The sequence below is a fragment of the Pararge aegeria genome, chromosome 19 (genome assembly GCF_905163445.1).
Source record: "Pararge aegeria chromosome 19, ilParAegt1.1, whole genome shotgun sequence".
Lineage (NCBI taxonomy): Eukaryota > Metazoa > Arthropoda > Insecta > Lepidoptera > Nymphalidae > Pararge > Pararge aegeria.
Window position 1 is genome coordinate 2440969 of NC_053198.1, and position 14301 is coordinate 2455269.

General features: G+C 36.6%; 1 protein-coding gene across 2 annotated transcripts in view; it reads right to left on the minus strand.

The window, feature by feature from the left end:
* Window positions 1–14301, minus strand: part of LOC120632035 (b(0,+)-type amino acid transporter 1-like) — a 44438-nt gene continuing 30137 nt past the window's right edge. Inside the window, exons 2-14 of one of the 2 annotated variants that reach the window (XM_039901793.1) lie at window positions 13093–13339; window positions 11031–11304; window positions 10659–10663; window positions 9897–10200; window positions 9510–9693; window positions 8617–8711; window positions 7243–7373; window positions 6660–6807; window positions 5847–6074; window positions 5111–5207; window positions 2489–2628; window positions 1313–1494; window positions 1–153 (exon numbers count right to left, since the gene is read on the minus strand). In XM_039901793.1, coding sequence (XP_039757727.1) covers window positions 89–153; window positions 1313–1494; window positions 2489–2628; window positions 5111–5207; window positions 5847–6074; window positions 6660–6807; window positions 7243–7373; window positions 8617–8711; window positions 9510–9693; window positions 9897–10200; window positions 10659–10663; window positions 11031–11304; window positions 13093–13327 — 2088 coding nt within the window. In that variant the 5' untranslated portion in view covers window positions 13328–13339 and the 3' untranslated portion in view covers window positions 1–88. The remainder of the gene's footprint in view (window positions 154–1312; window positions 1495–2488; window positions 2629–5110; window positions 5208–5846; window positions 6075–6659; window positions 6808–7242; window positions 7374–8616; window positions 8712–9509; window positions 9694–9896; window positions 10201–10658; window positions 10664–11030; window positions 11305–13092; window positions 13340–14301) is intronic. The other variant, XM_039901792.1, reaches the window with a different exon arrangement.

Here is a 14301-nt window from a genome sequence, read left to right on the forward strand (position 1 = left end):
AATTATTACAACAATTTCTTTCTGCATTGCAAATTATATTTCTTAAACACTAGTTCTTATGTACAAATTATATTATTTAATATTAAGATCAGTCGTCACGAGTGTTAGGAGGTACACACTGGAAAAGCATTTGCGTCAGGAATGTGAATTTTCCTGAAAACATAAGAAATCAATTATTGAGCAAAATAAGTTTTATAGACCCCCACGATGTGTACTTCCAGGTTTTTCTTTCTTTATTCCACTACAAGTTAGCCTTTGACTGCATCTTAGCTGGTGGTATTTCAAAAAGCAGCCTAAGATAGCGGGCTAACCTGTTTGGGAGTATGGCATAGTTAAATTAAACTCATAATAAAAAATGTGTTATTACGCGTCATCGTACCGGAACGCTAAATCGCTTAGCGGCATGTTTTTATGGTAACAAGCCAATATCGTAGCCTGCCACCTAACCTGACCATAGAAAATTCTGAGATTATAAATTCCAAAATTGCCCTTTCTGGGAATCGATGCCGAAACCTCCATTAAAATCACAGCGGTAACCGCTGCGCCAGGTCGTAAGAGATGACATCAAACGAGCGACACAAGACCGTGGAATTTGAATCTCCTTAAAATAGAACTAGGTCCAGCAGTGGACGTGCATTGGTTCAAAAGTTTGTCTTTATTGATCCTGAAGGGTCTGGAATGGACCGCTATAGCTGGCCACGCTAATTCTCCACGCTGGCCTTGCGGATTGGTAGACTTCACACATAATGGAATGCCGTATTCCTCACGATATTTTTCTTCACCGTAAAATAAAGTAATATTAACTTGCTAAAAACGCACAGAACTCCGGAATTACGGAATAGCATGGTTCACATCAGTAAGTCCATATCGTCAAAGGCCCTTGAGATACTCTGAAATGATATTAAGTGCACTGGTTTTTTAGCTGATTAACCCTAATGATTTTAACAGCGTGACGTGGGCTTGTTGGCCTGCCTCAGAATGGGGCTCTGCCAGGAAGAGTTTGAACCCTAGGGCGCCTCATGTGAGGCCGAACCTCGCCTCAGGCGACGATTGGAGTGCCAGGGACGGTGATTAGTCCGCACGCTTCCGAGTACGTGGTGCGAGCCTACGTCTGGATGACGTCAGAAAAGTCAGGGACCTCGTCTTTGCCGGCGAAGACGTTTTAGTGTACTGAAGGAACGTACAATTTCAAAGGACGAATGACTTAAACATACTTGGTAGTGTATGCATTTGTGTAACTTAGATATTAAAACCTAGGAGAATACTCGTTGTTTTGTATTAACCGTATATTCTAAATCTAATTTATACTTACTTAACAATGTAGTAGGAGTTTTTCTGTGATACACGAAGATAGTGTACACGCCGACTCCGATTAATATTAACAGAATGGCTGTTACATACTTCATCGATGGATCGTCTATTACTGAGAATACAGTTAGAAACATCGATATCAGTAATACGCAGTACGGCACGACCGTGGGAACTCTGTACGGCCTAGAAAAAAAAACCTTTTTTTAAAACATGCCTGGAAATTTGAGCATGATTTTGACAATTTTCTTCGAGATAAATCGAATTTGCCGTATCGGCAAAAGTTGTGTGAAAATCTGTACTTGTGTAGCGGCTAAATAAATTACATGGTAAACTCATGTGTCGCGTAATTTAAAAATGGAACGATCTTTTGCTCCGAAACATGACAACCGAGGATATAACAAATCAAAGGTTTTATTCCAATTTCGAAATGGCTTTAAAACATTGGAATAGCTTTATGGAAAAACAAAACAAATGAACATTTTAACACCCGTGCCTTGTAACGGGCAGGTAATTGGTTGATGACGCCGTTAACCACCACGCTGGCTCAGTGCGGATTGGTGGACTACACACGCTTTTGAGAATATAATGGACAATATAACTCTCAGGGATGCTGGTTTAACTTTTGCATAGTGCATTATTATAATACACTTGAATGTGACTTACAGTACTTTTTTTTAAATTTTGATTTGAATAACGTACGTTTTTCGCCTTCTGGTATTGAAACGCACGTGGATGACAGTGTTCTTTCTTTGAAATTCATATAGATGTTCTTTTTTTGAAATCCATGCTGATACCACGCATCGATTTGACTAAATCCTTTGCGCAGAAGAGATCGAATGGAGTGTTATTATGAAATTCAGTACAACTTTTTATAATCAATTCGGATTAAATTATGGTTATTGGAACATTGGGTGTTTTGATGTAGGAAATAAGCTAACTGTTAAATCTTTTATAGAGGATCTAGATTCTAGAGCATGGGAGTAGGCAGATAAATAACTTCTCGCACTTGGTTTTTGTGATATTTGGTCGCGATGCAATATGTTTGTGGCGCCATCTAGTTTGGTTATGTGGAGACCGCTACAATTTTTTATATTTTTAAATCCTAATTTAAATTAAAAAGTGGGAAGATTGTTAGCATTATAAGATAAGTTAGAAAAATTGGAGTGTAGTAACGTACCTCGGGGTATCCTTTTGGGTTTTCCTTAATACAAGCAAGGCTACCATTGCTAGGCCATAGAAAAACCATAGCAGCCAGCTCGCGAAGTCTATTAAGGTATCAATTCTGCCGACTACTATGAATATCGATGTGAGTATTGCCTGGAACAAATAGTTTTTTTCTAATTTTTCTCATTCCACTACAAGTTAGACAGTGGCGTGCACAGAGTTTTTGACCAGGGTATGCATAAAGAAGGAAGATGGCATACAATTGAAAAAACCTTCCCCTTTACGAGTTATACGAAAATTTTAGGGTATGCAGTGCTTTTGTGCATGTATGGAGTGCACGCCACTGAAGTTAGATCTTGACTACAATATCACCTAGTGGTAAATGATCATGCAGTTTAAGATTGTAGCGGGCTAACCTGTGAGGGGTATGGCAGTTATATTAAACCGCCGCGCCGTGCGCTTGTGGTAGAGTCACTACAAACAGACATACCTACTTGACGTTTCAATAGTGCTACTTGAAATAAATGAATTTTGATTTTTTTTTTCAATCCGTACCCCTAATCGGTTTATACGCGACATCGAACCATTGCAGTCATCTTCTTACTTAAGTTATTAAGCATTCATGGCCTGATTTCTTCTCCGGCCAAAGTAAACGGTATTGGATAGAAGCAGGCGTTACTTTGCGGAATTCCATGATATATTATGAAAATTAAACTTAATTTACTTTTAATTGTATTTCCGCGAAAAGCAGAACTATCTGTATGGTGTAATTTATAATTTCTTTAATCTTTATACTCCACACCAAAACAATTATTCATTGTAAAGTCAACATCTCCTGTAGGGTACATTGCCGAAGATCTGTTGGTGTGGAGTATGAACATTGAAGAAATTATAAATTAAACCATACAGATTCTCCTGCTTTTGGCGGAGTATAGCAAATTAAGCTTAATTTTCATTATATATCAATGTAAGTAGCCTGATCGGCCAGAGATATGAGCTGTGAGTTGTGCGTTGATAGATCAGTCAGTAAGTGGGTCAATCGCATTTCCCTTTTATATATTTGAATCTCGCCTGCACGGCTGGCATGGACAATTACCTCCACAGGGAAAGGATATGAATGTTTCTTCTCCCACAGCTTTATCAACTCTCAGAGCACTGGCACACCAGTGGAATTAATAAATAAATATACTACGACAATACACACATCGCCATCTAGCCCCAAAGTAAGCGTAGCTTGTGTTATGGGTACTAAGATAGCTGTTGAGTATTTTTATGAATATAATACATATTAATACTTATAATATACAGATAGACACCCAGACCTCAGAAAGCAGGGTCGCTGCCCACTGCGCCAGTCGGCCATCATATCTAAGTATAATATCCAAGTAATATATGTGTATTAATAAACGGGAGTAAACTTCTCCTATTCCATGTTCCAGTGGAACAGGTGGGCACGTTAATTATATCCCTTGGGAGGGGATATAATCGGTGGATATAATTTTTATCTCCCGCCCGTGCTAGCCCTGCGGGTGGTGAACACCGCAAAAAATCGGAAAACCGTTCCGTTCTCAGCATCGCTTTCGCATGGTACTGCGGCACCCGGTATCCTATGTTTTTAATATTATTTTTAATTTAATAGAATTTTTTGTTTTTTTAATTTATTCTAAATGTATGTTTTTGTTCGCGCTGCTAGATTCGTCAAGTTTATGCCACAGCCTGATGGATCTTACAGCTTATAAGTACTCTTATGTCTCTGTTAATCGTTTTTTCTTTCCTTCTAACTGACAATATTATAGTTTTGTATTTTAATTTAATAGAATTTTTTGTTTTTTTAATTTAATCTAAATGTATGTTTTTGTTCATGCTGCTAGATTCGTCAAGTTTATGCCACAGCCTGATGGATCTTACAGCTTATAAGTACTCTTATGTCTCTGTTAATCGTTTTTTTTCCCTTCTAACTGACAATATTATAGTTCTGTATTTTAATTTAATAGAATTTTTTGTTTTTTTAATTTAATCTAAATGTATGTTTTTGTTCATGCTGCTAGATTCGTCAAGATTATGTCACAGCCTGATGGATCTTACAGCTTATAAGTACTCTTATGTCTCTCTTAATCGTTTTTTCTTTCCTTCTAACTGACAATATTGTAGTTATCCTATTATAATTTATTCTGAATGTATGTTTTTGTTCGCGCTGCTAGATTCGTCAAGTTTATGCCACAGCCTGATGGATCTTACAGCTTATAAGTACTCTTATGTCTCTGTTAATCGTTTTTTCTTTCCTTCTAACTGACAATATTATAGTTTTGTATTTTAATTTAATAGAATTTTTTGTTTTTTTAATTTAATCCAAATGTATGTTTTTGTTCGCGCTGCTAGATTCTTCAAGTTTATGCCACAGCCTGATGGATCTTACAGCTTATAAGTACTCTTATGTCTCTCTTAATCGTTTTTTCTTTCCTTCTAACTGACAATATTATAGTTTTGTAGTCGCAAGTTGTGGCAGTCTTTAAGTGTGTCTACAATATTACATTTATATGTTTTTTTCATTTTTTGTTTAGTTTTTAAGAGTTGTTGTTGTAACCTGTTGATTGTTCCTTAAATAAACAAAATAAGACAACGTAAAAAAAAAAACCTGGAAAGCGACGGCGGGCGCGGGCGTCATGTGCTTCATGTTCACGTACGAGAACACCTCCACCATGTGACCGCCGCGTGCTGCCGAGTAGCACACCCTGGGAAGCATCGAAAAGCCTTTATTCTACTACCAATTATTACATTATTACATTTTTCTATTATAACATTTTTACTAATCATTATTACAAATTTGAATTTATTTTATAAAAATTTGTATAAAGTTAATTTTGTTATGTCTTTTAATGTTAATTCTTAGGTCTAATTTAAGTTAGAAGTAGGCCTCCCCCAAGCTTTTCCAAAGATATTGATCCCTACACTTAGTCATCCAGTCTGTGCCAATTACTGTCTGTACAAAATAAAATTCTAACTATAATATTCTCTCATTCTACTCTACTCTCTCTTCTCCCTCTCACTCGCTCTATAAAACCCTATAAAGTGAGAGCCTCTATTAGAGCAATTTTTTTTTATAATCAGTCTAACGTGGATATGACGCTATCATTTCTTTTTCTTGAAAAGAAAATTACTTTAGAAACTCTGTCCCAATGAATAAACGGCCTATTTAAAATACTCAACTGCTAAAGTGGAGTGGTTTTTGATGCTTCAATATTAGTCCTATACCCGGTTTCTATATGTTCTTAATTCTGTGGACACAACATGTTATAGCACAGCGCTAGACAAACAGTCCCATGGCATGATGACCAACTTTTTTTTTTTATAAGAATATTATCTTTTCTAACCTGGTAACACCGAACTGCACGCTCATAGCGCAGCCGAACGTGGCGATGGCCACCATCAGCGGTATGAGAAAGCTGGCCGGGCCCAAAACCCTCTCCCCGAAGGTCACCGCCACGGCCGGCACGGATACCATCTCGGCTGACGTCAGCACCGTCATGTACGCCACGTTCATGAACACGTACAGACCTGTTATTAGCGGCACCGCTACCGCTATACTCAGTGGGACGTTGCTGAAAACAAAGATTTATTTCAGAATATGAATAGGTCCACATGTTCTATATAAAATACAACGTGTAAATGAAAACCGAAATAATATTTCAGAGGCTTTAGAGGTACATTATTTACCGTCTCTGAGACTTATCTGTGAAATAGAAACGCTAATAGTTTTTGAGAAAACCATTGCCGTAGTTTTTTCTAAAATAAATCAGATACAGCCCTAGCATCACATGCAAAAGTGAAATCAAGTGACTCCTGACACTAAGAGGTATTACATGTGTCGGTCTTTTATCTACAATAGGGTTGTCATAAGTAAACACCTTAAATGTTTTGAATTAGTTTGTATGGAAAAATAAATATGCTTCTATTGATTTAATATTTTTACAGGGTAATTCCTTATTAAATAACCTTATGCACCTTTCAACAGTATTTCGTAATTCAGTTACACGTTGTATATAAAATTAACAGTTCAAACAGTCTTTTTTTTTTTTTTGTACATTTGGTTATTTTTATATATATATTGTAAATGTAAACATAATTAAATAAATATTAAGGTTAGGTTATTTGTCTACGGTTGAACCCAACGTAACCCAACTCACGTGCCAGGGTTGATGATCTCCTCTGTGACCACGGTGACGCTGTTCCAGCCATCGTAAGCCCACAGTCCGGAGAACAGCGCCTGCGCAATCCCGCCGAGGCTCGTCGTACTGTTCTCGAAGCCTTTATTTAGGTTCTCAGTGTTGCCTGCTACATTACAAAAGCTGTTAGGGATTATAATGAATGAATAGATAAGTATGCTTATGTTAAGAAATATAAAAATTATTAGCTAGAAATACAAGCCTACCGATGAAAACTTATCCGGTAAGATGTTGCTTGAATGGGTAGGATCTAGCCCGGGGCCTCCGCTTATTTTACTATCCTCCTCCTCCGCTACGGAGGTCGTCAGAACGTAACATACTGTAATAGTAATGTTTTTATTCCACTACATGTAGGCGGAGGTCCAGGTTTCGAACACACAAACCAAACCCCCCTCCTTCGAAATCGCGCGATTAACAATAAATTAATACACGCGATACCCTACTACAGCCCTCTCCGTGATGTTTCGTTTGTTCCTAAACACTTCCCCCCTTCGAGCTCTACCTGATTAATGGACGGCTCACGGCCCCTGGTCACTTCACGTACCTTGGATCTCATATAAGCCTCCACCGATGACGATGAGGCATGCTAACACTTTGCACACCCCGAATAAGTTCTGCACCTTCACGAACAACTTCACGCTGGTTATGTTTATGTATGTCATTAGAACTGAAATAATAACACTTGGTTTAGCAACTATATTGTCAACAATATTGACTGTTTGCGGGCAGCCTTATTGCAGGTACATTATCTCTAATTAGAGCTTCAAATCCAGTAAATTTTTCGTTCCGTTAAGGGTAAAGTATTTCAGTAAGTAGTTCCGTAAAGTATTCCAGTAAGTTACTTATAAGATATATTTGAAAAAAAAAAACGGTTTCGTCCATAAAAAAGTTCGGTATTTGAACGAAAATCTGGACATGAGCTTTCACTGGGTTGAATGACCGTATGGTTTTTGATTTCAAGTCCGTGAACGTCCTTTTAACCTAAACAAATATCGGTTATTAAGTAAGAAAATTTCTCGTTGGTGTAGTGGTGAGCATGATTAACTCCTTGATAATGAATCTCTCCTTTCAGATACGAAAGAAGCCTGTGCCCAGCAGTGGGCTGTTGTAAATAATGTTTAAATAATTTTACTTAAATCCTGATAGCAAGGATAAAAAACAGGTACAATGAGACTATTTTCTTATTCAAATAACAGGGTTGTCAACGTTGGGACTACATGTTTACTATAATTATATAAAACGCACAAAAAAAATCAAATTTTAATCAAAATACAAGTTCAATTTTGATATATATTTATTACAAAAATTATATATATATAAAATCTGGAATTTTTCTAAGAGTAACTAGCCACTGTTTCACAACATTTTAAAAATAAGAACAATATTTTTTTAACAAATCTCAAAATTATTTTGAGGAACAACAAATGAAACTTTTGAGTGAACTAGTGCTAACTTTCACTCCCTTTGAGAATAGATTTCGTGTCTTTTTGTCGACCTGAATGGCGCGGCGGTGAGCACCGTAATGCACGCAAGATCAGTGAAGAATTGTAACACCCTTCAGTCCCTTATCATTTTTAAAAAATCCTTTCATATTGCCCCTAAGGAATATTTTAATCGAATTTCAAATCCCTTCGATTCAGTTGTTTAGTCTAAAGGCTAACACGTCAATATTATTGATAATTGTCAACAATGTTACAAGTGTGTGGAGCATATTGAAAAATGAAGTATTGCTAAAAATGCTAGCAAGTTTTTTATGTGTACGCTGCCTATGTATTCTGATTTAGCTTCTTTTCTTGAATTTGATTAATTTTGTAGTTCCAACTTCTTAGTGTGAAATATAGTGGTATTCTTTGAAGCATAAATAGCTCAAGAAGCCAGCTTAACTTCTTTATTATTATATGGGTTTTCGGAAACAATCTTGATGTCTTTCAGCATTTCTATGATGAGCTTATTATCCTCTGTTACTTGTATGTATCCATTTGACTCTTCATTCAGCTTCTCTTTCATTAATTGCTAAAACAAAATGAAGATATTCTAGGATTAAACCTTATTACACCAACTATATAACCATTCATATCATCAATATCATCTCAACCATACCAACCATACCAACCATAGTGGATGTCCACTGCTGGACATAGGTTTTTTTAGGGTTTCCACCTACTGTGCTTCTGTCTGTGCCAATGCATCCAGCGACTAATCTGTGCACTTCTGGGAGGGGGGGGGGGGGTCTATCAACACTTTGAATTTGAGTACATTGGGACCCCCCAGGCTATGGTTTCTCAAATTATGTCTGCCACCTCAATAGGTGAGGTTGATAAGTTGTAAGCTGAACTAGATTGCCTCTTCCACTTCAAACTTATTGAATCATGTTGGTAACTCTATTTCATCAAAATTTCAATAAGTAACCTTTTTTATAACCACAGCAGAATAAGAAAAAAAAAATGTTTTATTTGCAAAACCTACTAACAGAGTGTGATTAGATCTTTTGGAGATACTAATTTACACTGTCACTATAAGCTAACAGCCTACACTTTTTTTAAATGTTATAATTGCAGACCGAGCAGATTGCCCACATGAGTAAAACAAGGCAAGAGTAAAATTATCACCTAAAAATAGCGCAACACTTTGCAGGGTATATAGGGTAAGTCTCATGTGCTTGTAAGTACACCAGCAACCATCATACCCTACATACTGGAAAACAACATTACAACAATGATGCTTTGCAGCAGAAATAAGTGCGGCAGTTGTACTTCCCCATGACTTTTGTCAACAAAAGTTTTATTATTACTACAATTGTTAAGCACTCACCCCAGTAATATCAGACACTAAGTCGCTATCATCTTTGAATATGGAACGTATTAATCCGTGCAACTCAGACTTTAAGATGCGGAAGTGTTCTCTGGCTCTCTGAACTTGTTCTGGATGCACTTCTGTAGTGTCCACTCTGGGTTTATTCAGAGCTTCTTCTGCCACTGCAGTAAGGGATTCTAATCTAAAAAATAATAAAATATATATGAAACCTTGAAGGATCTTTTATTCACTCGCCAGTTTTTAATCGATCTTTGATAATTATCACTTAGAACAGAAATACATGTTAATAAAATGCACATACTAAATCTATACACTACACAATATGGAGTCACTATTTCTTTATTATCAATCGGAAATATTGAAGTACGGAGTTTATTGACTCACCTTAGTATTTCATTTTCAGCGTCCAGAATTGCTGCTCGGGTGAATGCAGTTAGTTTCTCGACGTCTTCGTTTCTTACTTTCAATTCCGCAACGAACCGACTGATTATGAGGTTTTCATCGGTAGGTATAACTGTTTCCGAGCTCTGAATCTGTGTTCGTAAGCCTTCTACGTAAGACAGAGCTGATTGACCAACATTGTCAGGCGATATGTACTGCCCAGGAAGCGAATTCTCAATGATATTGCAATTGTCGATACATCGCTCGCGCAAGTGTTTTATTTGATGAGATAGCCCCTCTTTAGTTGCTTCGTTAAATTTACTGTTCATAATGTATGTTCACATAAACAAACACGATTAATAGCAAAGAGAAAGCCGCGATTCGCCTTTGAATCTTTTGGACCGATTATACTGGCTTTTTTCTCAGAATTCTCGTTTTTACTTTTAAGCAGTATCTCTTAGACACTAATTTAAGATAGAATGAAATACTAGAAAATATTTAATAGGCTTTTATCGCAGACCTAAGCCAAAGTATCTCTAAATTGAGATATATTAGTCTTGCATTATGTCCCACCGAACTTGTTTGAAGATGTAAACTGTTATTTCTTAATTTTATGTTAACGTCTGTCTGACCTATTTACTAGTATTTAAATGAAACCAGAAACACAAGAAACTAAAATATTATGAAATCGAACTCTAAAAGTCGAATCACTCGGACTCCACAAGTTGTGTTTATTTATTCAAAATAAAACGAACCGTAGAAAACGAACACTCGTAACATGACGGATCACCGATCAGAACGCACAGACTATATACCTAAACTGAGTTCGTCCGCTGACCATAGACAAGTGTCAACAGTCAATGTTAAAACAGCTATAACAGCTATATATATAATATATATATAGTCTGAACAGCAAATCGCAATGAATAGTGTTGGGCTTGGTATCGAACATAAGTCCGTATCGATACGTATAATATATATTATGGTGTACATTGTATGCTATATTGATAAATTATCAACGCTTATGTTGGTATTTTATTACTCACGGTAATTTAAACTTACATACCTTTTATTAGAGAAAATTTTTAAATGATTTAAAGGATTCGTGATAGTTAAGGTATTTAGTTTTTGATATACTTACATAGTGCTGATAGAGAGCCTAGTATTATTGCCATTGACTTATAATCTTCTTGCAAATGAATTGTAAAGGGCTGTATTGCATACTTTGCGAAAGTCAGGACAATAATGGCTACTTCTGCTGGTCTCAATATGACAACATAAATCCAGGCACATATGAAGGAGGGTAGCGGACCCCAAAATTTGTGCATTTTTCCAAAGGCTGCTTGAAAGTAGGCATATTCAGCGCCGGATTTACCAACAACTGTTCCCAGTTCAGCGAATGATAACGCCCCTGGAAAGAGATATATTATAAATACAATTAAATAGTAAAGTGTCACCTCTTCAACACGGTACTGTAAATAAATTTGTAGTTCACAAGTTTCGTTTTAGTTGTCAATCCATTTTAAATCTTAGTATTTTTATCACCCAGATTAATTATTTGTGGTATATCTGGGTTTTAATTAATTGGAATTAAGTAAACCATTATTAAATATTACTTAATTGTATCTGCCTACCGAGTTTAAATAAACTGAGTTGGTAACTTAGGTTTCAGAATGCACAATATGGATACAGGTTATTTGGTGGCAACTTTCCTAGTATTAACCTAACTTTAGCTAGACTTGCTGTCAACTGAGATACAGAAAAAAAAAAAAAAAATATCTGAGAATCCTGTCTATTATTATAGAAGGGATTAAGCTCATGGTACAGAATGCCAAGAGTAAGATAATACCTACGTTTACATAAAGGATCTATTTCGAGGTAATCACGACTTTTATCCGTTGCCGAAGTCCTAACCTAGAGGATATGTTAGGTTTACCGCTCTCACTACACAACATTACGCAATGCGAATTTCTTAAGGATGTGTGTATATTGTGTTGGGCCAGCGATTCCTGTAATTTTTATTTTCTTCAAACACTGTCCAAGCGCCTGGTTACAACTCTCTTGGATGATCAAGGTACATTAATTAGGGGCCAAGTGCGAGATATTCTACTAATGTTTACCTAATCGATTGTAAGTGTCGTCGCTGTCGGCGCTGTTTCCTAATAAAATGTATATGGTATGGAACCATATACATTTTATTAGGAAACAGCGCCATCTAGTGACAATACGGTTGCCCAATATTGTAACCGTTTGGCTCTACTTCGATACAATATAATACGTAGTTCGCTTACACACAATCGATTAGGTAAACATAGGTAGAATATCTCGCGCTTGGCACTCAGTAATTTACCTTGATCATCCTAGAGATCTTTAACCAGGCTCTTGGGCAGTGGTTGGAGAAAATAAAATTACAGAAATCGCTGACAAAAACCCAGTATAAATACAGCCTTTATAGGATTCGCATGTAGGGTTGCCAGATCGATTCTTCCTGGCTTTGGTCGGGAGAAATAAAAAAATAAGTTAATAATATTAATTATACATAATATATTAAGTAAACAAACATATTTTTGCATTGCACTGTAGATATAAGAAAAAAAAACATAGTAGGGATTTGTGACACATAAGATAAGAGCCGAATGAGCATGTTTATTGTTTTTGTTCTTGCCATAAGTCATTGTCATTTTTTTTTGTGTGTTGTTTGCAAGTTACGTTTGACGAAAATGTGAACTTAAAATTATCGAACTTGTTTTTCGGGAGATTATTTGCTTTGTCGGGAGTCGGGAGGACATACAAAAATTCGGGAGAATCCCGCCAATTTCCGACCGTCTGGCAACCCTATTTGCATGGCGTAATTTATTGTAGTGGCGTAAGCGGTAAACCTAACCAGTAACGACTAGGTTAGGACGTCGATTTCACTTTCGTGGGTGTTTGATTCAACGGTGAAGGAAAAAGTCGTGAGGAAACTTGCATGCCTGAGAGTTCTCCATAATGTTCTCGAAAGCGTGTGAAGTCCACTTGGCCATTGTGCACTGCGGCCCAAACCCTTCTCATTGTGTGAAGAGACCCGTATTGGTTAAATTGATATGATGACGATGATGAATGTAAGTTCAGGTCTCAAACGCCGAGCCAGAGCAGTATGTAATAAAATGATATATTTGTTATATATATACGAACGGACAGGCATCTTACCTGCACCCACCTAATAAGGATATGATTCCAGACACAATCCATACGATCAGGCACAGTGCCACAGATCCAGAATGTTTCAAGGCCGTTGCTGGCGACACGAATATTCCAGAACCTATCATGACTCCTAATATAAGGTTTATAGCTGAAAACAGGCCGAGCTCTCGTCTTAATTTCACATTGCTTCCACACAGGCTCGCTGTGTTATTTTTAACTCCATCCCCATTTTCCATCTTCTCGGACGACATACTTAGTTATTCCTGAAACAAACAAAAATATTAACCTCAGGATTATTAAAAAAAATAAAAAATAAAAAAATAAAAATCGTTTATTTCGTTTCTTACATTGTAAATGGTACATGTTGTGAAGACCTCCTAGTAAGCATCAAAATACCTGTGTGGAGGCCTTACTCTTCCATAGCAAAAACAAGATAAAATTAAAATAAAACGATTGAGTAGTGTGTCTTGGTGTGTATGTTGTGTTTATGTTTGTGTGGGTGCGCGCGTGAGTGTGTGTTTATTATAATTTTGATATAGAATTATTATGAAGACCAAGCAGATGGCCCACCGGATGGTATGTAATAGGAAAACCCCCGCCTGAAAATTGCCCTGAAGAAACACGACCTACAAAAAGCCACCTTATGTTAATCAACCTGGCAAATACGCCCTTCAGACCTAATGGCATTCACAGTATTGCAACAATGCTTCTGTACTTATGGAGTATGCTTTTTGGAAGTTGTATACATCTATGATCAATTTTTGTTAACACTTTGTTAACGCGATGCAGGATCTTTGTGGCGCCATCTAGTTTGGTAAATGTGTAAACCGCTACATATGGTGCTATTAAAAATCTTTGGCGGCTTGAAAACTCATCGGGCGATGAAAAATAAAGAATATTTATTCTAATAATGTACAATCTTCACTCAAGTCGTGTGACGATTGAGAATTTGATGACCTATGAATGTAATAGGGATCTTGTCAGTAACAAAGAATCGCTGAAATATTGTATTAATATAATGATATATGATTTATGTATTATGAAAACGTATTTTAATATACTATAGTGAGATTGTAATTTATTTTCAATAAATAAAACTGCAAAATCTAGCGCTCCGCCATGACAGGTAAATTCCAAATGACGTCACGTCTATATAAAACTAATTTCGTACCGCGTGAACTTCGAAAATCGCTGCGTATTTCAAGTATTTTGTGATTACAAACAT